Here is a 26135-nt window from a genome sequence, read left to right as displayed (position 1 = left end):
TCACATATCTGTGCTGACTAGGCCTCTGGAGGGCAGCCTCTATCCAATAGATCAGCCTTATTTCCAAAAAGTACAGTGTATCTGTTTCTCCTTTTTTATCTAAGGCTCATGAGGACTCACCTATAAACAGGTTCACTTCCACAGGTGGGGGAGACTCTTGCAAATCCTCCCTCACTCTAGTCTGGCAATCTATTACTTCCATGCAGTCATACTCTGTTTCCTCTGGATACTTCTTCCCAGTTCACCGCAGAAACCTTTCAGGGTTCAAATTAGAATCTGATGTCAGAACTAGGTCATCTTTATATAACAAGATTTTATACTTTGGTATCCTTGAGTCAGACTGAAAAGCTCTCTTAAGTTCTAAGAATTTCTCTTCTCCCTCTGAGTCCCACCTTATGGGATCTGGAGATTCCTTCTCTGCAAATTATAATTTCCCTGATATTTTCTCTTGCTCATATTTCACTACTATTTATTGGGTGATGGGGACAGGAAAATGTTCTCCTTTTACCTCAGTCACCATAAATTTCACTTTACAAAGCTTAACCCCTGGGGCTAGCACAATAAAAGACAACCTAGCAGCATCCATATCTATCAGGAAGACTACCTCCACTTCCTGATCCTCCGCTTTCAATGTTATCTAGGGCTCTGGGTGAAAGTCATCAAAGAGCCTCAGACTCCTTGGGTCATTAGTCTCTATAAGACAGAATCTTCTGCTCTCTTTTGTTTGGAACAATTCTTTACCAAGTGTCCTGCTTTTCCACAGCTAGCACATAAGAGAGACATGTGTGGCCTCTGAAAACCTTCAAAATTGATTGTTCCATCCTTTCTTTCTGGGAATCATTCCATCACTACTCTGTCCTTCCCGCCAGGACTTTTTCTTTCACTGTCACAATATCTCTTGGGTTTGCTATAAGAGTTTATCTAATGGTTTATTTGCCCAATCTTCCACTTTCTGGAGCTTTCTACTAATATCTGACCAGGGATTAGTCACATCTAGGCCAGAGTTAAAAAAAATAATTGGAGGTCTCATCTCTCTCCTGTTTGGCTTCATAAAACTTCAGTTCCTGATTCTGAGACACAGCTGTTCTTATGCCCTGAATAATAATTATCCTAAGATATCTTATATTTTCCTGTTGGACTGGATCCTTATAATCCCAATTAGGATCTTGAAGAAGGCATTTCTATTCAGCCCTAACTCAGCCTTCCCTGGGATGAGATACTCATTATCCCAAGTTCTCTTAGAAGCTTGCCTGATCTGGTCCTGCTCTTCTGGATCATTTTTTGGAAATTTTTCATCTCACTTGAAGGTTCTAACTTCAGAACCACTCAAGGGAGCATTAACAAAGCCAATCCCTTGTCCCATTGATACTTCCCTTAATGGTTACTGCTCCACTATTTTCTTCTCCTCTTGTTTTTTGTTGCTTTTTTAAAACAAACTTTTCCACCTCTGGCAGCCAGAAGGCAGCATAGGCACACTCTTCCTCATTCCAAAAGTGTTTTGCATTCACAAAAAGATTTAATCCCTCACAAATCTGCCCTCTGTGGAACCAAATCTTGGCCAAACCATGGCACTCTTATCAAGAAGGAAACCTCCCCATCTAAGACAAGATTACTTTGTAAATATCTCCCTATTGAATTTTTTATATCTGAGTGAAATATCCCAGGATTGTACTCTAATCTCTAAAGGACTGTCTCTGGGAAATTAATATAAACTCCTTTTATTTTTTTTCATTGCACTTTTTCCTTGATTATTGCTGACCATCTTCCCTATGTTTAATCTTTATCTATCTCTAGGATCAAAATATCTATAATTCTGAAAATATCTGCCACCCCCATGTCAGCAGTTCATTAGCCCCAAAGCAGCTCCAAGTTTATTCCAGATTCATTAATCCTCATCCTCTGCACAAATGGGGTTCCCAGTCCATTTCCCATCTGATTCTGTCTGAGTGGCCCAGCAATCCAGGAATGCTAGGTGTATATTCTCCAGACTTCCTTTGTCTGAGGAGATACCCCATGCCTAGTCAAAATTGTTCAATTCCATCAAACTTTCAATAAACCTAAGATGTCCTAGAGCAGTATTGGTGATGGCATGGCATGCGTGCAGAGCCTGCACTTGGGGAGCTCCTCTATTTCCCCCTCTTCCCAGTGTCCAAGGAAAATTTTTGAATGTTCCACCCCTCTGTCCAGCCACCCAAAGTAACCACTTCTTCCCTCTGCTCTGTGGAGTAAAGAAGGGGGCTGACAGACAGCTTGATGTTGCAGTTTGGACACTCAAACTTAAGAACCTTCACCAACACACAGTCCTAAAGCTATTTGATCAAAAAGACTCAGTCCTGCTCTATCTTACTCCTGTGAATCTCTTGCATAAAGATGCTTTTTCAGAGCCAAAACTTCTCTCCCCCTCTTTGTTGGCCTGATTATACTTACAAATCCTGTTGAATTCTGAATTTCGAAATTCTTCATTGCCTTTTACTTTTGCCTCTGAACTCTCTTCTAGGCTTGAAAACTAGCAAGAAACTCACATACCTTTTCTTTTGACAGGCAGCCAAAAAATCTTAGCTGACAAGTCTAAAGCCTCACCGAAAGGGGAAAACTGAATGTTTCTTACCATTACAAGTTCTCTGATAGCTCCCAACTGTGTGGAAAGGAGGTCACAAACAATGGACCCCTCCTCCTCAATGAATACATAATCTTAAAGTCAGAAAGCTAACGTATAAGATAGACTTTATTGTACCTTTCGCAGAAGGGGACATAACTAGGTTTGGTTTCACAGAGACGCCAATGAATTGAATTCAAAAAACCAATTTATAAGATTTTCTAATCACAGAAGACTTTCGCCCACTTCCCTCTCTTCCTCCTGTCGAATTCATCTTATCAGACTCATGACTAGACTTGGAACAGTGAGATAAGTTCATATTGTCCATCTTCTTTAGAAGATAAGAAAGCTACTGAGTCCTTCGATGGGGACCTCCTTATTCTTGTTCTATTCCTAAGCCTGCCTCCATGTTCTTTGTTATCACTCATTGGACTTGTTCCCAGACTGAAGACTACCAAAGAATAAGAGAACAACAGTGATGTGGGAGGCACAAGTGGAGAAAGCTGTAACAATTAAATTTAAGGTTTTGACTCAATATGAGAATTATAAAATAATATTGTGGTCACCAATTATAAAACATTAGCCCCTAAGTCAAAATGACTATTAGCAGCTTTTATTTACAATAAGGTAGAGATATTGAAATTGGGAAATATAGGAAGGAGACAAAGCCTGGTCTAGCCTACCAGCCCTAAGTGCTGCTCTGGTGAAGTCTAGCTCAGCCCCTGGCAAGGGCCTCCCCAAGTCCCAATATCCAAGTGGATTTTCCAATAGTCCCCAGCCAAAAGTCCCAGTGATGTCTTCACCAGAGTTCCACCAACACAGAATGACTCCAAGGAAAAGTGTGTCTCTACAGCTCTACTCACTGATACAGAATACAAGGGAAGAGTCAAGGAAGAACAAGAGAGTTTCTCCAGCCCCACTCACCAATGCAAAGAGAGAGGCTGAATGCCCAGACTGGGCTTTTTAAAGTAATTATCTGTAAGTCACTTCCTGTCTCTCCCCCTCTTCACAAGAACCAATCACAACCTCCCAATTTACCTAGCACTGCTGTAGAAAATATAAGTAAGGTAATGGGGTCACCAGGGATATTTTAAATAAACTAAGTGGTTTGTGGGAACACACTCTAGGATTTATGAGAGACTGGACCAGGATGAAAGACCAGAGTTTACTGGATTCCCACAGGAATGGCAGTTGATCTTAACTGTCACTCAGCTTCCACTAGGCCAGAGTCTTAAAACAGGCTGACAAGGTAAAAGAGACCTAACGGCTTTAATTATGTTTGACTAAAAGGTGGGAAAGGGATTTCTATACTTAAAATCTAAAGGATAAAACCACAGGGCAATGAGAGGACTTATTCTACTCTTATCTGAGTGATCTAAACTAACAGGGCCCAAGGAGCTATAAATGGAGTCTCTGGGTAACTGCCTCAGACCTGGAACCTGCCAGGCTGGAGTACAGCTAGGGCCTTTGTGGCTTTGGGATTTTCACTGCAATCCACTGATGATCTCTGGATGCCAGGAGTCAAAGTGGTCTCAGGTACTAGGTTGTGAGGGTTTTGCTTGAAGCACTGTACACCAGATCTCCAACTTCACCTCTTCCCTGGCACAGGATTCTTGATCTTCTTTCCTTTTGCTAGATGCCACCACTCAGGATCCCAGGGGAAAAATCAGGAAGCAGGGTGTCCTTTGCTCTGAGGTCTCCCAGGCTGGCAACAGTTTTTGCCCACCACTAATGGAGTCCTCACTCAGGGCACAGGCACACTTCCTCCTCCCTCATTCCATCCTGGAATTCCCAGCTCCAGCTCCTTCCTGCTATGTACTTAATACCTAGTCAATAACTACTCTAATCTAATCTTCCTCACAACACTGCCCAGGGGAGGGCAGTGGTTGTGGCCTTTAGATACGTGAGCTAGTAAGTGATTTGTGAACTCTCCTACCTAGTGACCTACCAGTGCTAAGTAGGGGCACTTTAAGTTCTTGATTTGATTAGCTAAAAATAGACAAAGGGAGAATTAATTCTATCTTCACAGAGACTTGCAACTCCCTTCTGCTGACTGGCTTCTCAAGTGAATCAGTATGACAACATAAGAAGAAATCAAGAAGAGAAAGAACATCACAGAGAATAAACTGCTATTGGCAAACACAATAATTCCTTCCACAAAAGTATCAGTACAGGTAAGCTTAAACAAGGGATGGAGGTCACAGAAATAGTATTCAATCACATGAGGACCACAGAAGGTCAATTGGACAATGATGAGAATCTAAATCACAGAGTGAAACATACCCCCTACCTAGGAACTAAACACCAACACAAAACACACAGGACAGCTCATGATGGTCATGTAATAGAGGGGTTTACAGATGGCCACATACTGGTCAAAGGCCATCACTGTGAGCAGAAGGAACTCAGAAACTCCAAAGCAATGGGAAAAAAAAGATCTAGATCATGCAGCCATCCAAAGATCCAAAATCAATAAGCCAGAAATAAATTTAGGAACAGTAGTAGAGAAGTAACAAATTTCTACTAAGGACAGGTGGCTGAAGAAGAGGTATATGGGGGAGCTCAGACTCTTGTATTGATAGTCAAGATGATGAGGTCATTGCCCAACATATGCTAAATCCATTAATTAAAATATAATTATTATACTATAAAAAATGAATTTAAATCAGGAAATAATAAAAGAGAAAAGCTTTGGCCTTTTGTTATGTTTAAAGAAACCAGGAGGATAAAAATAAATAAATAAAAAGACCACTGAAAATAAAAAGTATACCAATAATACTCACAGTTATTATGAAAACTGACTTTATTTAGAACTTTAAAGTCTACAAAATGTATTACATGCATTATCTTACTTGATTCTCAACTTATAGATGTAATTCACTCCTAAGTGCTTCAAGTTTTAATGTCTATTTAATATATTAATCAATCAGGATTCATGACTTGAATCCAAAGAATGAGATCTATGAATATACTGAGGCTCAGAGAAGTCACATAGCTAGTCGGTTCTAGAGATAAAACTGAAATCCAAGCATCTCTTGACTAAAGATCCAACACTCTTTCCACCATGATAAACTGAATAAACACATGGACATCCAAAAATATAGCAACTGGATTTAGAGAAAAAAGTATCATCAATGTGAGACTTCAGTGATCTACTAAAGAAATATGATGTGCCAAACAGAAAGATAAACGAGATGTTAGAAATTAGAACAGAATATTAGAAAGATGAGCTTTGAGAAATAAAGTGTAACTGCCTGAATTATAGTATCATAAATCTAGTGCCAGAAGGAACTATAGACACCACCGAGTCCAACTGTCTCGTTTTACTGCTAAGGTGGAAGGGTTTGTTTGTTTTTAACAGCCACACTTCCACTGATGTCAGAGTTCTAAATTGGTTCAAACTCTTGGAAAGCAACATGACATAATGCAACAATAAAAGTTACAAATCCAGGTTAGCTACCTATCAAATGCTTTTAAAAAAAGGAAATGGAAAAAAGGAAGACAATGACTATGGTGTGAATGCAGATAGGTGCCAATTAGTATAAATAATGCATCCCATGAAGTGGTTTGATTATTCAGATTTGCCCTATTGTAGGTTATCATTGTGTATAAAATATGAGAATTGGTTCCAGCCCAAGTGTCAAATGCAGTATACACAACTTCTATATGAACTTAAATGTCAGTAAATGTTAGAAATGTGTGGTCTCATCATTATTCACAATCTTTTTACCTTACCTTGTGTATTTTAAATGGCATTTTTTCTGTACTCTAAATACAAAAATTGAAGAGAGGAGAACTGGCAAATGTTTTTAATGAGGACTCTGATGTAAAAGTTTAAAAAATTAAAGTTGGACTAGATATAAGAGAATGTGGTCACAGAAATTAATATATCTCAAGTAAAAATGACTTTTTATCAGTTTTTTACTTACAAAATAGAGGGAAAGAGTAAGGTAGAGAAATGAGAAAGAGGGTAGAGTAAAAAATCTAGCTTAACAAGCTCAATATCTGCTCCAGTGCCTGGCTTCGCTCCAGCAGGGCTCCAGAAGCCCAACCAGAGGGCCCAGAGGTAAATTAGGTATCACCCACACAGCCTCCAAGAGGGAGGCCTATGTGGTATTAATCTCTCCAGAAGTCAGGAAAGGAAGGTCAGCTTTTTCCACTCACCAATCCAAAGTAAAGAGCAGTCTCACAAAATGATCCCCCATCAGCCTTCACAATCTCAAAAGAGCTCCAACAATGCCACTCACAGGAAGTTGCAACTGCTTTTAAAGACCCTTCTTTTCATCACTTCCTGTGCCTTCCCCCCACTTTATGGGGACCAATTGTAGTTTTTTAATTTTCTTAGGGCTGCCCAGGGGGCAGTCAGTCATTTTTGAGTTATGTCCCACTTTAACACATGGGTTGCAGACCTCCCCCCACTTAAGCATAAAGTGGCAGTGTATATGCTTCTGGTGATTAAATCTAAAAGTAGACAGGGGAGAATTAATCCCATCTTCACACTGATAATGAATCTTTATGCAGCTTTCCAGAAAGTGAAGCTCAAGACCTAAGAGGGAATTGTGGAATTTTAAAGAAACCCAAATTCAGGTCAGATATCACTAAAGAAATGGCCACTAATTTTATGCTAACTCTGATGATGAATCATTCTGAGGCTTCTCAGAAAGCAAGATACAAGATGGAATGAAATTGGATTCTGATGATGAAGGCAGGAGGACTCAGAATCAAATGATACATTCTGGTTCTTTGCAAGTAGCTCTAAAAATTCCAACCTGAGGGTCCAAAAAAGCAAGGAATCAGAAAGCAACCTCACCCAAAGCCTTAGAGGCCCCCATTTCCAATTCTGACTCTGACTCAGAAGATGAGAAAGGTTCCAGTTTTTTTTTTTAAAAGACAGCACTAAATATAAAGGAAAATAGGGCAATGCTTGCAAAACTAATGTTGGAATTACAAAGTTTCTAGGGATTATTTACTGAAAGGAAATCACTTCCAGGTAGTAGCCCTTCAAAGCCAGGTCAAAGGCACTCCTTCCCAAGAGACCCCTCCAGAAGAAACCCTGAAAGAATTCGTCCACACACCAGGTCAAAGTCTCTGATTGAAAGACCCCCAGATCTGCACTTAGATGGTAATATAGATTTCGAGGACAAGTATATGTTGGTGAGAAAAAGGAAGACCATCAAGGGATGATGATGGCACACCTAGAAGTCATCACCCAGGTACCATGACCCTTCCTCATATTGTTCATCCAGTGGAAAAGATTACAGAGGAAGAACTGGAAAACATCTGCCTCTCCTCCTGGGACAAGATCTACAACTGTTCATTAGGTTCCACCTGCCACCAGCATCACCAGAAAACTCTTGACACCAAAACCAACTGTAGAAACCCAGAATGTTTTGTAGTTTCTGTGGCCGGAGTTCTGTGGCCAACATCTTTGCAATCAACATGGTGAAGAGGTCAAGATAGCATTACTGGACCCAAATTGACATTTCCCCCCTTGTCATGGAATCTACAATTGCAGCTTTTGTGTACAGCGAGATGGACAATGTGCAACTGGTGTATTGATGTATTTGACCAAGTACCCTGGTTTTGGAAATGTGTATGTATCCTTGAAAAGTCTGAAGTGGTCATTTGAAATGGAGACAGAAAATTGATGAAGGATTCACTGACATCATTTCCTTTCTCTAATCTCCTTTTTCAACTTCAATAATCTTGGCAGTTATATGGTTAAACAACTTCAGGTTTCAATCTTGATCATCAGTATTTTTTTATAGTGGTGACAAATTAAGATAAGATTAAAATCCATTTCAGAGGCACAAATAGAAGAGTATACCTCTGAAGTTACACTATTGTTTTTATGCTCCCCTTCTCACTCCCCTACTACCACTTACCAGAAAATGATTTTATGGAAATAGAGTTGACTTTGTCTTTTGAGTATTTGTGGGGAGGACGCAGATTTGCTCATGATTGGGGCTAAAGCCCTGGAAACTAGCAATATAACAAAAAACTTGCAAATGCCTCATTAAGTAGTCTTAGGGAACTAACCATCCTAATATAGTACTTCCTATCTTTGATGATTCTTAGAAACAATATGGAGAGTGACATTGTAGGTGCAGAGGGCAAAGTATGATATCTGAACACACAGAACTTGCACTTTGAATATCAGACTTTCTCTTGTTACAGTTGGAAATTCTAAACATTTTTTGTACATCATGAAATTCAAAAGTGTGCGTGTACTGGCTCGTTACTTTTGCAATATAAAATTTCATGTGCTATATACAGTTTATAAACTTGAATCAGCATCAGAAAAAAATCACAGGAATCAAAAAATATCTTAAGAACTTCAGTATTAAATGTGCATAATACTCTCCTTTCCCTGTCTCCCTCAGTAATCTTGCAGTTAAAGACTAGACTAACCTTTAAATTCTTGGTGTTAGACTTTAATGTATCTACCTTTACTCCTCTCCTTGTTTTATATGGTTCCTAGGTAAGGTGTTTCAAAATATTTCTTAGACCATATTATATGGAAAATTGGGATAAATAATGGCCTGCAGCACTTGGAATTTCTGCTTGAGTGAGGAACATAACTGGTCCCGGGGACAATGTTGACTTTAGGTTTTATGTTTTCTGCTATAGAATGGAAAGTGCCTTCTTGAAGATGGCAGAAATCATAATGGTTATGACTAAGGTACTTTGGGGGCCTGGCTTAGTCTGTGGGATGACATCCATCTGTGGCTTTTAATATTAAACTGCGCTCTGAGGAGGTTGGTTCCCCTATGCTTTCCTGAACATGCAGCACATACCATGATTCTCATGCCCTTTTAGATGCATAATTGAACCTTATATCAGAAAATAAAACAAACGCAAATTTTCAAAAGCAATGTACAGCAGACATTGAATTAAATTCTGCAGACACAAAGAAAGGCCAAAAGAAAAAGTTCTAAATTGCAGGGATCTCACAGTTTAACTCTGAAAATAGAATGAAAACAACTATGTATAAATGAGCTATATCCAGGAAAAACTAGAGAAAACCACAGAGGGAAGGTACTAAAAAAAGGGATTAAGAGAACTTCTTGAAAAAGATGAAATTTTATGAGATTTGAAGGAAGCCAAGACATGGAAATGAGAAAGAAGAGAATACTAATCATGGGGGACAGTCAGTGAAAATGCCCACAGTTGAGAAATAGAGTGTCTTGTTTGAGGAACAGCAAGGAGGCTGATATTGTATCATTTTTATCATTGTATCAATGGCGACAACAAAGGGAATGAGATGTAAGATGATTGAAAATATAAACAGTGAAGTTATTGTGGCCATTAAATGACAAGCAGCAGATTTCATATTTGATCCTGGAGATAAGAGAGGCCTATAGACATTTATTGAGCCAGAGGTGAAGGGCTGATAGGTCTCCCACTTTGGGAAGATTGGTTTGATAGCTGAAAGGAGGGTGGACCGGAATATGGAGAAACTTGTTGCAGGATGACCAGCCAAAAAGTTATTATAATAGTGTAAACCTGGTGCATTGAGGACCTGCACCAGGGAAGTGACAATGACAGAGGAAAAAGGGTTACTCTAAAGAAGTGGTAAAAAACTGGAAATCTGAAAAGCCGGTAGGGCTAGGTATATAAATATGGGAATCATATGTGTAGAGATTAAATTAACCCAGTCCAGCTGATGAGATTACTGAATATTTTCCATATAGAGAGGAAAATAAGAAGAGGATGGCAGGCAAAGCCTTGGGAAAAACCTATGGATAATGGTCAGGACCTGAATGAAGATCCAGCAAAAGAGAATAAAATATGGACCATAAAATACCAATTCAGTGCCTGAAGGCACCTATAAAATAAACATTAAGTTAGAACTCTAAAGGTCCTTAGAGATCACCTAGTCCAGATTTTTTATCTGGCCAAAGAGACAAAATGCGACTCAGAAAGAAGAGACTTGCTCAAGGCCATCCAACCCTTTAGTGTCAACAAACATATAAAGCCTGTCTCTCAGTCCAATGGTCTTCCCGCTACATGATCTTACCTCTCCCATGGCATCAACTTTGCTATTTTTATTGCTAACTCACAGTTTATGATTTCCCTTCATTCCTACCTGCACCAAATTATAAAATAATCCATGATCTCTGAAAACAAGCAAAGTATTTCCTGCTGGCAGAGTAGAGCCTGATTCAAAATTGCCTGGCCAATCACTTTGTTCCATCCCCTAGAAAGAAGATGAAATTACAACAGGCAACAATTCAGAGCTGCTCATATCCTTTGACATGAGACAATCCAACAGAGATTTATTTCAGCTGGATGATTTTAATTCTGCGGTGCCCTAACCTTATAAAATACCTAAGTCAGCAGCTAAGAGCAGGAGATCAAATTCCCTGAGGTCTTCCTCAGCTCCCTTAGGACAGAACTGTGCCAAAGAAATAATGATTTGGGGAAAGGCTGAATGCCCCTTTCAGCTATTTATTTAGTGGTCTGAGTATTTGCCCATTTCTAATGGACCACTGCTGGGTATCTCTGTGGAAGGCAGAGTTGACCAACCAGTACCAGATCCTCTCTACTCCTTCCTCTCTGGTGATTTAAGGAGTCAGATCATGTTGCAACAATTAGCTTGCTTTTAGTCTAGAAGAAATAAAATGGCATGCAGGTCCATGTGGCCCCTTTCTCTGAAATTTTATGGACTTTTGAGTCGATAAAAAGTTAGTAATATTATTATAATTGGTCAGAGGCCACTCTTGGGAAAATCCCTAACAATATTTTCCTCTTGGCCTTAATTTAAATTTTGTTTATTTACAGATCATTCCTGATTTCTATATACTGGAGGAAAAATTAAGATTCAGGAAATACTAAGACAAAAGAAGCAAGTGAAATATATTACTGCTACTGTTACAGGAAAGGGGAAAGAAGGGCAAAGGAGGAGAAAGGTAGACCTTTTAGAATTTCCCAGATTCCTTGAAGTGGTAAGAAAACTGGCAGCTTCACTCTTACTTACAAGAGTCCAAAGGCCTACCTTGATTTCTTCTTCCTCTTTTGAAACTCATTTCTCCTTCTAGTATCTCCTCTCACTTGTTGCCTCTCTGGGACTGGCTCTTTCTAATTAAGTTTAAGTCCTTGCTAAGAATGGTGACACTGACTCCTCTATTATTGTGGCTGCTCAACTCAGAGTCCCCATTCCTTCCTCTCAGTCTTCCCTCTCACCCACTAAATGTCCTACCTCAAGTCTACCTTCTGACTCAAAGATAACAATAGAACAAAGCACTCTCAGAGCTGATGGAAAGTTATAAACTTCATAAACTACAAATCCAAGAATTCTAGTCAGCTCTAGAGCCCCCTTACACTAGAAAACATGGTGAGGCTGAGAAGAAGGAATCTTAGGACAGTGAATAGCAGGGAATCATACCTGAAAACCTGTTACAATTTTGGTATTTCTTGTGTAACTCTGAGGCAACAGTGCAAAGAGAATTGGTCTAGAGTTTTCTCATCTGTTGTAAAATGAGGCAAAATCTTTTTCCCAGGTCTCTTCCACAATTTAAATCATTCATTACAAAGCTCCTCCAGTTTCAGAATCCCAAACTCATTGCTCTAAGACTCTTTCCCATTTAACATTCTCTTTTCTTTCAAATACTCAACCTAATAACAAGACTTAATCCTCTTCTTGAGAGACCTCACTCAAGCTTATAGAGATTCTCCAATATAATGCCAACATTCTCAACTCTAGAGGCTACAATGTAAGCTAGTATAATGGGGTTTTAGAATTGTCAACATTCATAGGATAGCCTATGTGGCTTGGTGAATCCTCAGCCTACTATTACCACATTCATTTTCATCATCTTAAATTTTAAATAATCTAGAGATATAGTTGAATATTTACTTATAAGTTCCTAAGTGGCAGCCACTTTCTCATTAATTAAAAAATTGACTCTGAGAATTTACCCCAATGTTATTAAATATTATCTATTGAATTAACTAAAGAAATTTTTCCTGATGAGTTACTTTCACTATATAATAAAATCGTCAAATTCCTAGGCTTGACAAAACATTAAATTACTAGTTAAGCAATTTATTTAAATGTAAGCAATAATAATACAATGCTTCTTACTCAAACTGCTTTACACAGCAACATGGGCTGGGTAACATTAACAATAAAGAGATTCAGGAAAAGCACAGGTTTTGGAACCTGAACTGAGACCTTAGATCAGTGGTGGTGAACCTGAGTGCTCAAACTGCCCCCCTCATGCCCCATGGGAGCTGCACCTTGACCCAAGTCAGGGGAGGGAGGAAGTGCTTCCGTTGGGTTGCTGGGCAGAGGGGTGGGTGATGAGAGAAATGTTCTCAAATACCCATGAAGAGGGGGAAGAAAGCTCCCTTCTCCAGCATATGTGCCATAGGTTCACCAACAGGACCTTAGATGTATGGTTTACTAGTGGCAGATATATGGAGGAAAGGCATTCTAGGCATGACTGTCACCTGGTACCCAGATACAGAGACAGAACATAAAATATAAGGAATGGCAAATAGGCCAACAGGGAGTCATCCCCTATAATTCTTTAATTTAGAATTCAAACACTCTGTTCTTTCCTCTGCCTCTCTTTCTCCATCTGTAACCCAGGGCTCTGTCCTAGTACTTTTGCAGAAAACTATTCTAATTGTTGGACAAATATTCCACACCTGGGTTAAGATCTGAGTTGGCTAGAGAGATTTGGAGAAGGCAGAACTTTTGCTTCTTCAAGCTTGAAGGTTCAAAACCCTTTTCAAAGAGAACTTGGGGAAAGAGAAAAAGAAGACTTTAGGAAGTGGAAAACATGGAAAGCAGCCAGCATCTCAATAGGTCCTGATTTCCAATTTGCCAAGCTAGAGATTTTCAGAAATCTTCTTGGTGAATCATTTTGCTCATAGTGGGGGAGTTCGTTCCTTCTGCCTATTCTTTAATATATTCTAACTTGTATAATTTCCCAGAATCCCATTTGCTATTTACTTAGATAAATAGATTTTCTTACTAGTCATTGTTTCTGAAGGTCTTTTGTGTAGCTACCATCTGGTAGAAAGTAAAGTCTTAGAATGGAAACTTGAATCATTTCCCACAGATTACTATCATTTTGAGAAACAAAGAAATATAATTCTTGTTTTGTACACCCTCTCTGAAGAAAGCAATTAACCTAGTAGCCCAAATCTCCTGTTTCTCTTCAGTCAGAAATCCAAGTCTCCCATGGAGAGAGGTAGGCAAGATTCTAGAGAGAACTATTCATGTCTCTCCTCAAGTCAGATTTAGACAATAGGTGTAGAAATACAAATAAGTTACATGAGCAACACAGACCTTGAATATGTCAAGGAAAACTATAAAATCTACAATAATTATGTCCACAAACTATTTATTTTGTGCTTCCTATGTGACAGGTTCTGCACTAAGCACTATCATTGGTAATACAAAAGAAGATAAAAGTACAGTCTGTGTCCTAAAGATGTTTACCTTCTAATAGTGAAAACAACATACAAAAAACCATACAGATAAGATCTATTCAGTATATAGGGAAGGTGGTCTCAGAGCAGAAGTCCCCAGCAGCTATGGGATCTGAGACAGATCTCATGAAGATGAAATATGAGCTAAGTCACAAAGGGAACCAGGAAAGCTAAGAAACCCAGGTGAACGGAGAAAGAAATCCAGGCCTAGGAAACAACAAGACAAAAAGACCAACACCAGGAGATAGAATATTATGTTTAAGGGCAGAATCTATAATAATAACAATAAAAATAACATCTAGCATTTATATCACACACTAAGGCATCATAGCTGTATTGGGGATTGAAACCACCACAAGGCAACAAGACTTGTAGGATTACAAGTTGATTTGTTGACGTTGGTTTTTTGGTATTCACTACTAAGGAACTGAAAGGCCCTTAACCCTCAGAAAGAGGGACCAACTCTTCTAATAAAGTCCTCAAGAAAGAATTCTAGGATTCAGGATCAGAGTATCAAGGGGTACACTTTGGGGCAGGGAGGTATGCTTGATATCTCTTAAACTACATCACCTTACATGTTATTTCTTCACCTACTTGTAAGACCAGCCTAGATCAAAAGGTACAGCTCAAGGAGGATCCTACTATCTTCATTCTCAATTATTAGTGACTCTACCCAAATACCTCTGTATTTAGTTTTTTCTAAATACTAGATTCATCTATTTGTAATCATGGCTCTGGGATCAGAAGGTCATGGTTTATATCTTACTTTTGACACAACTGATTTTGAAATCTTCAAAAACCTACTTATCCTTCCAAAGACTCAGTTTCCTGATTTGTAAAATGAAAAGGTTGGATTCTGTGGTTTCTGATATCCTTCTAGCTCCAGATCTATAATCCTATGATTCTATGTCTTGAAAAAGTGGAATGTAAACCCCTTGAAAACATAAAGCTGTGTGATTTTTGTCATTGCATTCTCAGCACCTGGGATAGTGTATGACGTAGTAGAAAAGCTGAAGGGACTTTAGAGATTATCTAGCTTTATGTACTTATTTTTCAGATGAGGAAATGGATAAAAGACATCTTTAAATTTTAAATCCATCACACTTTTCCCTAAACAATTCTTCCCCAGATCATTCCATTGCAAGCATACCACTCCCTTCCTCATGTTTAATTTTGTTTCTATATCCTTTCCTAAATCAAATTCATAAGTATTTATGTATATATGTATGTGTAATATATACATATATAACCACTACCCCCAAAAGTCAGTGTTCATTGTCTTGACAAATCCATTTTCATTCCCCCCCTCCAGATTTCATTTTTTTCCCCACAACCTCCTCATAGCATTCTTCACTTCAGTATTTCTCAAGGTATAGATGACTGGGTTCAACATTGGAGTAAGCACTGTATAGAACACAGACAGAAGTTTATCTTCAGCATAAGTAGAAGAGGGTCTCAAGTAGAGAAAAGTGGCAGGAACAAAGAATAAGAGAACAACAGTAATGTGAGAGCCACAAGTTGAGAGGGCCTTACGTCTCCCCTCTGCTGACTGGTTTCTCAAGTGAACCAAGATAACAACATAAGAAAAAATCAAGAGGAGGAAGAAGAATAAAGTGATTAGACCACTATTGGCAAACACGATAACCCCTTCCACAAAAGTATCAGTGCAAGCAAGCTTGAACAATGGATTGAGGTCACAGAAATAGTGATCAATCACATTGGGACCACAGAAGGGCAACCGAACCGTAATGAGAATCTGAATCACAGAATGAAAAATGCCAGCCATCCAGCAACTAAACACCAGCACACGACACACAGGACGGCTCATGATAGTCATGTAATGGAGAGGTTTACAGATGGCCACATATCGATCATAGGCCATCACCGTGAGCAGGAGGATCTCAGCAACTCCAAAGAAGTGGAAAAAGAAGATCTGGGTGATGCAGCCATCCAAAGAGATGGTATTGTTCTCAGCTAATAAGCCAGAAATTAATTTAGGAACGACTGTAGAAGAGTAACAGATCTCTATTAGGGACAGATGGCTGAGGAAGAAGTACATGGGGGAGTTCAGAGTCTTGCTCATGTTGACAGTCAAGATGATGAGGCCATTGCCCAACATTGTGGCTATGTACATCGGCAGAAAAACTACAAAGCATCCTCTCTGTACTTCTTGATCCTGAAAGAGTCCTGTAAAGATTAACTGGGTCACGTTGTTTATTATGGCCATGGAATCCAATCATGTCATATCAGATCTAGAGAAAATTACTAGGCTTGAAATAAGACAAAAGAAAAAATAAGTACCACGAATACTTTATTTTTCATGTAAATGTTCTTCTTAATTCCCAATAACTCCACAATATTCAATTTATTTTGTTTACAATTATTATCCTGATCCTTTACAGTATGTTTCAGATAGAATCACAATTGGAATTCTAGCTAATTCTACTTTGGGATAGCTCCTACAATAAGGCAATCTTCCCCAAAATTCAGCTAGAATCATTCTTTTAGCTACATCCAGGTATTGCTCCTCTTTCTGTCCTCCAAGGCCAAGTAGAGCAAATCAAATCTTTTTTTCTTACAAGACATTACTTCAAATATTTTAAAAAGCTGTCATACATTGTCCCTTAGTCTCATTTTCTACAAATTAATGATCCACAAATTCCTCATCCATCCTCATATGGCATAACTTCCAAGATCCTCACCATTTCTTATGGCAAATGGAGATACTAATACACTGTTGGTGGAACTGGGAACTTATATAACCATTTTGAAATGCAATCTGGAATTAAGCCCAGAGAGTTATAAAACTGTATATACCCTTAGACCAAGCAATAATACAGTTGGGTCCATTTCCCAAAGATATCAGAGGGGGAAAAAAGAACCTATACGTTCTAAACTATTTATAGCAGCTCTCTTCGTGGTGTCAAAAAACTGAAAATTGAAAGGATGCTTATGAGTTGAGGAATGGCTAAACAAGTTGCAACCCTTCATTATGTTGGAATACTACTATGCCTTAAGAAATGATAAGCGGATTAATATCAAAAAATTATGGAAAACCTGTATATTATTGTGAAAAGTGAAAGTAAAATGATAATATATACAGCTATAAAATTAATGTTTGAACAATCATTTATAATATTCACCTCCAGAGAAAGAACTGATAAATAGAAACATGAAAGACATAGTTTACATATATATTTTGGTCGTGCAAATAATACCTTCTCTAGGGCATGGAGGGGGAAATGGGGAGTAAAATCTGGGAATTTTAGTATAACCAACAAACAAATTAATTAATAAAATTCTCAAAAAAAAATTTGAGGGGCTTCAAAAAAATTATCCTCACCATCCTTGCCATCAGTTTGTCGATGCGATTTCCAGTCTTGGCTCTGCGACTTATAAATGATACGTTAGAGATAGTCTGACCAGGGGAAAGAACATGCAAAAAAAAATCATCTTAGTTCTCTATTCTCTTCCTTTATGAACATAGCCTAAATTCATGAAGCTATAAAATGAAAATTAAACTTAAAGCCTCTTCCCCCTTTCTGAAAAGCTTCTCTTCCTCTCTCACAACTCTTGACACTCAAGATTTCTTTCCAGATTGATCTCAGAGGCCACCTTCTGCAAGAGGCTTTCTTTGGCCCCATCCCACTACCCAACTAGTTGAGCTGTTAAGGTTATCTACTTTCTATTCTGTATATGTCTCATACACAGCTATTGTACAGTTGCATATACACAGTTATTACATGTTACCACTTCTATAAAAAAAAATGTTCTTTGATGGCAGGAATTGTTTCAGTCTTTCTTCATATCCACAGACCTTAGCACAGTGTCTTACTCACAGTAACTGTTTAATAAATACTTAATGCCCAATAAATTGATTTCCAACTTGGTAGACCTGTGTTCTTTGGGTAACACCTTCCAGAATCCAGGATTATCTCTGTGCCATCATGGATCACTGCAGTGGAATTATAGGATTATAGGTTTTAGAGCTAAAAGGAAGCGTAGCAAAAATCTATTCCAATTCCTTCTTCTTTCCAGTGGGGAAACCCAGAAGCAGAAAACTCATTGACTTGTGCAAAAGTCACTCAGATTATATGGCAAAGCCAGAATTCATTGTTATTCCATCTAATACAAAAATTAGGCATACTTCCAACTATACCACATATCCAGAAGAATTATGTGAATTTTCAGTAATCAGACTGGTTAATGTAAGCATTTTCATATGCAAGAAAAGAGACTTTGAAAAACCTACAGTGAAATACCTGAATGATGGGGAGAGGAGAGGAAGACAGTTTTATAGCAGGAATGAGAGACCAAGGGTGGCTCAGTGGATTAAGAGCTAGATCCAAAGATGTGAAGTCTTCGGATCAAATCTGGCCCCAGATACCTCCAAGCTATGTGACCCTCAACAAGTTCTTACTACTCTTCTGACTTGGAACCCATACACAGTATAGTTCTAAGACAAAAGGTAAGCATTTTTTTTTTAATGAGAGCAAAATTATATAAAGAGATGCCCCAGCAAGAAGCTACAGAAAAACAAACTTGGGTTCTTCATCTATCACAAGAACATAGAGAGAAGCAATGAAGCAGTATATATGAGCATTATCATCATCATAATATTTGTAGAACACTTTAAAATTTACAAAATGCTTCACATCCGAAGCCTCCCATTAGGAGAAAAGCAGGTTATCAAAAAGGTTATTTTAGTTAGCAACCGTCAAATGAGGCTTAGGGTGAAGAATTATCAAACAAATGTATTTTAAGAGTAAATATAACAAATATTCTTAAGACTAACAACCATCAAATAATAGATAAATGGCCAAAGGATAAGAACAAAGAGTTCCAAAAGAAAAGCTAAAAAATGTTAATTAAAATGCTCCAAATCACTAATACTAAGAAAATAAAAATATTTTAAAACCCTGAGGTTTTACTGCAATAAATTGGCAAAGATGACAGAAGAAGAAAAAATCAATCAAGTTTGAAGGCATTGTGGGAAGACACACATGAATGCATTGTTAGCAAAGTTGTGAATCCATATAGTCATCTGAGAAAGTAATTTGGAATTATGCGAATAAAGTCACTAAAATATCCATATTCTTTGATTCAAAACATCTACCCCCAAGAAAGTCAATGATAAGAATAAAACTCCCATATATCCTTGGGAGTTTTTTTGCAGTTTTATTTTTTTATGTCTTCTGAATTCTATCTCATATGCTCTTCCCACACCCACTGAGAAAATAAATTCAACAAAACCTATCACAGATCTTTATAATGGAGCAAAAACAATTCTCCCATTAGCTATGTCCCCTGTCCACCAAAAAATACCCACTCACAATTCTCATTCTACTGCCCTGCTCTCTTTCCCCATGACACTATCCATCTTCTTAATTTTGCTAAATCACATCTTATAACTGGTACCTTCCCTCCCCAGGCTGTAATCCCAAATTTTCTGTGGTCTCTGAAAACAAGAAAACTCAGTTCCCTTAAAAGATGAATTACCCAGTTTCTGGATCAAGATCTTCCTGCCAATTCTTTGGTCTCCCTGCCCCTAGAAAATAGCAAAAACTGCCAGAGGCAGCCAAGCCAATAGCCAAAGTCCTCCACACATGAAAGGACTTATACCTACCCAGAAGAGATGCCAAATGTAAGACCTCAGTTCTGAGATTTCCTAACTTTATCAAAAAATGAGCTAAACCATTAGCTATGATCAAGAGATCGCGTTCCCTGAGGTCATCCTCAGCTCCCATAGGAGGAAACTCTGCCAACAAAATGATGGCTTGGGAAAAGGTTGGGGTTTGCTTCTATTAGTTACATAGTGATCTGAGTCTCACACTGTTCCAGGAAATGATGTGCATCTGAAAGGGAGATTGGGGAATAGAAATAGACAAGTGAGTAAACCTGGGATTTCATCACAAAACTTCATATCTAATTTATTGTACAATTCTGAAGTAGCAGAGATTAGTGGGAAGAGTTACAATGGCAATCAGAAAACTGAGAAGCTTTTCCTGTCTTCATGATGATGTTGGCTAGGCCACTCTCCTTCTCTGGGCTTTAGCTCCCCCATCAACCAAAATCATCTAATTTTATTACCATCTAGTTCATACCTAACCACAGTGATGTGGCAAAGGGGGCAGAGCCATATACCTGACATTAGGAAGACCAGAGTTCAAATCTCATTAATTATGTGATTGTAGGCAAGTCATTTAATGCTATTTGACTCAGTTTCCTCATTTGTAAAATGAGCTGGAGAAGGAAATCACAAAGCATCCCTGTACCCTTGCCAAAAAATAAAAAACAAAAAACATATGGAGTCACAAAGAGTTAGACACAACTGCAATGAATCAACAGCAATAAAAAGCTCATGTTCTTCTCTCTTTTCCACAAGAATAGCATAGGAAACTTCATTAGGAGCTTTGTTGAAATTTTTGGGAATGATGTCCGCATCATTCCCCTGATGTAGCAGTTTAGTGACCCTATCAAGAAAGGAAATACCATTCATCTGGAATAACTTTTTTGTAATCAAGCCATGCTAGCTTCTGGTGATCTCTACTTTCTTCTATATATGTTCAATCCAGTTCTTCAAAATTACAGGCAGTTTGGTGGTACAGTGGCTAGAAGTTTGCACACGGAAACAGGAAGACCCAGATTTTCTAGCTGTATCATACTCAGCAAGTCATTTACCCTCTTTTGCCTCAATTTCCCCATCTATCAATTAGTAATAATAATAGTACCTACCTCCCAGGGTTGTTGTGAGGTTCAAATGAAATACTATTTGTAAAATGTTTTGCAAAACAGAAAGCACTATATAAATACCAGCTATTATAACAAAGAATCCTTTTTTAAAATCCTTTATTATCTACTAGGATTCTGTATGCCAAGTAGATTTTAATTGGCAATTATGAACTTGCCAGTTTTAATCAGCAATTATAAACTTATCCTTTAGAGAAAAAAACTGTGGCGTTCTCACTTGAAATGCTAGAATTTTCTAAGAACCAAAATTAAGATCACTAGTTTTTAGATCTTATTCTTTTCTTTTTTAAAATCAGCATGTCTGAATTTATTCATTTTTGCCAGACTCCCATCTCTATAGTCTTCTAAAGATCATTGACAGTAGCTAGCAATCTTATCTGCCATATCTTTTGATACCCAAAGGTGATGATCTGTACTTGAAAAAGTTCACCAGACTGAACCTGTTAGGAGGTTGGGGGTGCCTGGAAAAGAGTCTGTGATCAGTACAACCATGGAATGTCAAGTATTGAGTTTAGCACTCAAGACTAGGTTGTTTCTCTTCTTTAAAAATACTGCCCTTTTATTTCTGTAGAATTGACCTCAGAATAGCCCCCTGAAATAAGTTCATATGTATGTACATGGCTCTTTAATATTTACAAAGTACTTTGATAAACATGGTATCCATTGGTCCTCACCATAGTGCTGTGAGGAAGGGATTTGAAGTATCACAATCCCAAATTACATGGATTTATGCAGTGTAGAGGTCTGTCTACCTCTACACCATCCTACTGTATTGAACGATGGGGCATTAATTGGGAAGTGAGAAACCAAGTGATGTGCTGAAGCTCCAATAAGGAAAATTGGCAATCAAAGCCATCAGTAGATAAAAGCTAAGTTTTAGAGATCATGTCTGACTTTAAGAGTCTGGTAGGTTAGGTTTGAAATTAGAATTAAAAAGAAAATTAGAAAGAAAAAAGACAGTCAGAGACAATCTAATAGTTAATAAAAAGGTGTGATGATCCATGGCTCTGAATCAAAACTCAGCAAGGAGACAGAAGTGGTTCAAATTGATGCATTCCCCCTCTTATCCACACAGAATTGCATCTAATCACCTGAGGAGAGTGACTGGGGCACCGACTCCTTTTGCACTAGCTTTCTTTAATGTATTCCTGTTATTCAGTCATTTTCAGTTGTGGCCCCCTTGGGGGGTTTTCTTGACAAAGATGCTAGAATAGTTTGCCATTTCCCTTCTCCACCTCACTTTACAGATGATGAAATTCTTTTATACATCTATCCAAACAGGAAGATGAGTTCATGGCAATAGTATCTCAGATCAATTAAGTCTCATAAATATTCTTTGATTTTAGGTGTGAGGAATCTTAGCAAAACATGGGGAAAATCTGAATTAATATTACTTTCACCATACCAGGGTATCAGGATGGTAGAAAAGATCTTTGCATAGAATAGTTGTGAAATATGCTCAATTCATGTTGGGCTACTCAAAGCTAAAATCATTCAACACTCCCTGCCAGTAAATGGGACAAGGGAAATCACCCACTTTCATGAATTCCAAGTCATACTAGATCCCAAAGCCTAATCCCTAAGCAGGGCTGCAATTCAGAATCCATGGTTTGTGTCATCATCCAAACGTAGGCCCAACTGAAAATATGAGTCAAAAAACTAAGAAGGAACTTCTTTCTCCATTCATATAAGCTGTGGCATGGGGAATTTAAAAAACTCATTTTTCTCCAAGAAATTCCTAGTATTTCATAGAAATCCTGAATTCATATATTCATATATTCAAAGACTACAAAATAGGGCATACCTATGACCCAGAAATACCATTACAAGGTCTGTATCTCAGATTTTTAAAAAAAAGGAAAAGGATTTTAATTTGTTAAATATATTTAGAACAGCTTTTTGTGGTGGCAAAGAATTAGAAATTGAGAACATGCCCATCAATGAGGAATGACTAAACAAGTTGTGGTATATGATTACGATAGAATGAGATTGTGCTCTAAGAGATAACAAGTGATTTCTCTCAAAAAAGAAACTGGAAAGATTTACATGAACTAATACAAAGTCAAACAAGCATAGCCATGAGAACATTATATGCAGAAAAATTAATATTTCTAATGAATTGTGAGTGACTTAGCTCTTTTCAGCAATTGAATGATTCAAAATTATTCCAAAGAACTTATGATGGAAAATACTATACACACCCCAGGGAAAAAACTGATAGCATCTGAATACAAATAACAGCATACTTTTAAATTTTTTCTTTATTTTTCTTGCTTGTTTTCTGGCCTGTGTCTTCTTTCACAACATGACTAATGATAAAATATGTTTTGCATGATGGCACATGTTTAACCTATAGATAATTGCTTGCCTTCTCAAGAATGAAGAGGAAAGTATGAGATGGAGATAATACAGAATTCAAAACTTTTTCTTTAATGATAAAAATTATTTTACATATAATTGTAAAAAATAAAATTGTAAATTAACAAAATTTTACAAAAGAAATCTTGAATTCCTATCAAACCTATAAGACTATGTATTACCAGGATCTAAAAATGCAGTGGGCTGGTAGCCATTTAATAATTTAATAAAGGTTAGGCATTACTTGTTATTGCTATCCCAAGAACAAATGTCACAATATACTATCTAATCATGTTTTTTCTGCTTCTATGAAGAGTTGACTACACATTATACCACTCACTAGGCATGTATATGTATATATATATATATATACATGCCTAGTGAGTGGTATATCAGGTAAACAAGGCCAGATGAAGAGTTATCCATGCCATGTGGATATTAAATGGATAAAGGACAAAGTAAAAGAAATTATAAAGAGGGAGTTGATTTGAGGGGTAAAAATGACCAAGTCTTTAGTAAGTCATGTGAGGGACAGGTTTAAAGGAAAATTATAAGGAAGCTTTTCTCCCATCCCTTTCTTACTTGGTAAAATCGTAGTTGTCTCATCTAGCAATTTGTTTCTTCCATCACTTTCTTGGCCCACCAAATCTTTAAGGCATTCTTTACTTCTGCATTCCTCAGGGTATAGATCAGTGGATTCAACCTGGGGGTTATGGTGGTATAGAACACAACTACCATCTTATCTTCTGTGAAAGTTAGTTGAGCGCCACATATAGATGAAGATGCAAGGTATGAAGAACAAAATTACCACAATAACATGAGAAGAAAAGGTGCAGAGAGCCTTTATCTCCCCCTCTGAGGAGCAAGTCCTGAGGGAGAGCAATATAACAGCTTAGGAGACCACAAAGATGATAAAGCAAGTCAAGGATATCATGCAAGCATTGGTCACCCCAATGACCCCACCACATAAGCATCAGTGCAGGTGTGTTTCAATGGGACATTGACATAACAGAAGTAATGGTCAATCAGATTGGAACCTCAGAAGGGCAACCAGAGAGTGAGAAGGGTCTGTACAGTAGAATGAATAAAGGCTCTCACCCAAGAACTCACCACCAAGATAGTACAAACCCTCTGGTTCATTATAGCTGTATAGTGCAGGGACTTACAAATGACCATATACTGTCATAAACCATTACTTTTAGGATGAAGATCTCTGCACAGCCCCCAAAGAAATGGATCCAAAGAGTTGAGCTCTACAAGTCAAGATCTACAAAGGAGATGACCTTGACTTTAACTTGGAAGTTCACAATCAGCTTTGGAGCAGTGCCATAAGAATAATAAATATCTAGCAAAGATAAGAGACTGTAGAAGAAGTCCATGGGAGAATTGTGATTTGGTCTACTCCTGATATTGAGGATAATAAGGGAATTCCCAAAGACATTGATTGTGTAAAAAAGTAAGAAGAGAAAGAAGCAAACTTGATGCACCTCCTCATTCTGGGACAGACCAGTTAGAATAAATTCTGAGATGTTACTTTGCATGAAATGTTGATGGTTTTCAAATGAGTCATACATTATGAATTTATCTGAAGACATGAGGAAATAAGAATGTCATTAGTCTGGGGTCAATTATGAAAGTGAATGACAATTTTTATGAAACATACTATCCTGAGGCTTGAGCTCGGTAAAGTTCAATGTCTGACAAAGGTCACACAGCTAGTAATACTAGCGGGATTTGAACACAAGTCTTCCTAAATTCTTGCTACATTACCTTTTTTTAATGGTATCAATTCTATTCAGAGATGAGAGTTCCTAGGTTCAAATCTAGCCTCAGACACTTCCTAGCTATGTGACCCTGGGCAAGTCACTTAACCCCCATTGCCTAGACCTTTCTTTCTGCCTTAGAGCCAATACATAGTATTGATTCTAATATGGAAGATAAGGGTTAAAAAAAGAACATATACGTTCTTTTTCCTTTTTCCCTGATCACTTTACAAAACAAACCTAATAGTAGTATTGCTGGGTCAAAAGGCATTTCAACTTGAAATCTGAAGACTCCAATTTTGCCCCTTGTCCCCTGAGATCTCACCCTGAGGGAAGTCCTAGATTCACCTATTTCAGACTGAACAATAGACCTTAAAGTATTTGATGATCCCAGCTTAGTTGGGGCTAGCAGACCTAATCAAATATTAAGTACCCTTCTAGTCTTAGAAGTTTGCCCCATTGTATCAGAGATCCATTCCCAAGAAGACCAATACCTGTGCAGGAAGCATCCTTTTAGTATCCATTGTAAATAGACCTCTCTGATACCCCAGCCTCTGACTATGGCCTCTTTCCCAAGCCTGCTTACAGCCTGTCAGTGTATATTTGATGCCTTGAGTTCCCCAAAAGGTATATAAGATTCCTATGTTCTATTGTTTCTTTGGAGAATCATCTCATGAAGTGCATTCTCCCAGAGATACTGTCCCCAGAGCCCCAGGATTTTGACTCTGTGTAGTATTTTGGTGCTTTGTTCTGTGATAGTGGCTGATTGTATTGGACCTATCTCTTTGCTGATTAAAGACTTCATTTTATCTGATTACTTTAGTAGGTCTGCGTTTTTTCCAAGTGTATACAGTTTTATAAGTCTTTGGGCATAATTCCAGATTACTCTCCAAAATGGTTGAATCAGTTCATAGTTCCACCAACAGTGTATTAGTGTTCTCATTTTTCCATATCCACAGCAACATTTCTCATTTTGATCTTTTATTATTTTGGCTAATCTATTATGTGTGAGATGATATCTCAGAGTTGTTTTGATTTGCATTTCTCTCATCAATAATGCCTTAGAGCATTTTTTCATGTTGATTTCTTCCTCCAAAAACTATCCATTCATATCTTTTGACTTTTGTCAATTAAGGAATGGTGCATATTCTTATAAATTTGACAAACTTCTCTGTATAGTTTAGATATGAGACCTCTTTCTAAGAAATTGTCTATTAAGATAT

General features: G+C 37.9%; 1 protein-coding gene and 3 pseudogenes across 1 annotated transcript; 1 reads left to right on the top strand and 3 right to left on the bottom strand.

Annotated features, from left to right (window-relative positions):
• Nucleotides 1–3016: 3016 nt before the first annotated feature.
• On the bottom strand, nt 3017–5206 carry LOC123252586 (annotated as a pseudogene).
• A 1882-nt stretch (nt 5207–7088) lies between these two features.
• LOC123252585 lies at nt 7089–8244 on the top strand (annotated as a pseudogene).
• A 7112-nt stretch (nt 8245–15356) lies between these two features.
• LOC123251685 (olfactory receptor 4B1-like) lies at nt 15357–16268 on the bottom strand. Its single transcript, XM_044680996.1, has one exon. The coding sequence runs from the start codon at nt 16266–16268 to the stop codon at nt 15357–15359; it is 912 nt and encodes a 303-aa protein (XP_044536931.1).
• A 7487-nt stretch (nt 16269–23755) lies between these two features.
• Nucleotides 23756–24528, bottom strand: LOC123252584 (annotated as a pseudogene).
• Nucleotides 24529–26135: the final 1607 nt, after the last annotated feature.

The sequence above is a fragment of the Gracilinanus agilis genome, chromosome 6 (assembly GCF_016433145.1).
Source record: "Gracilinanus agilis isolate LMUSP501 chromosome 6, AgileGrace, whole genome shotgun sequence".
NCBI classification, from domain to species: Eukaryota; Metazoa; Chordata; class Mammalia; order Didelphimorphia; family Didelphidae; genus Gracilinanus; species Gracilinanus agilis.
This window is presented reverse-complemented; position numbering and strand designations above follow the sequence as displayed.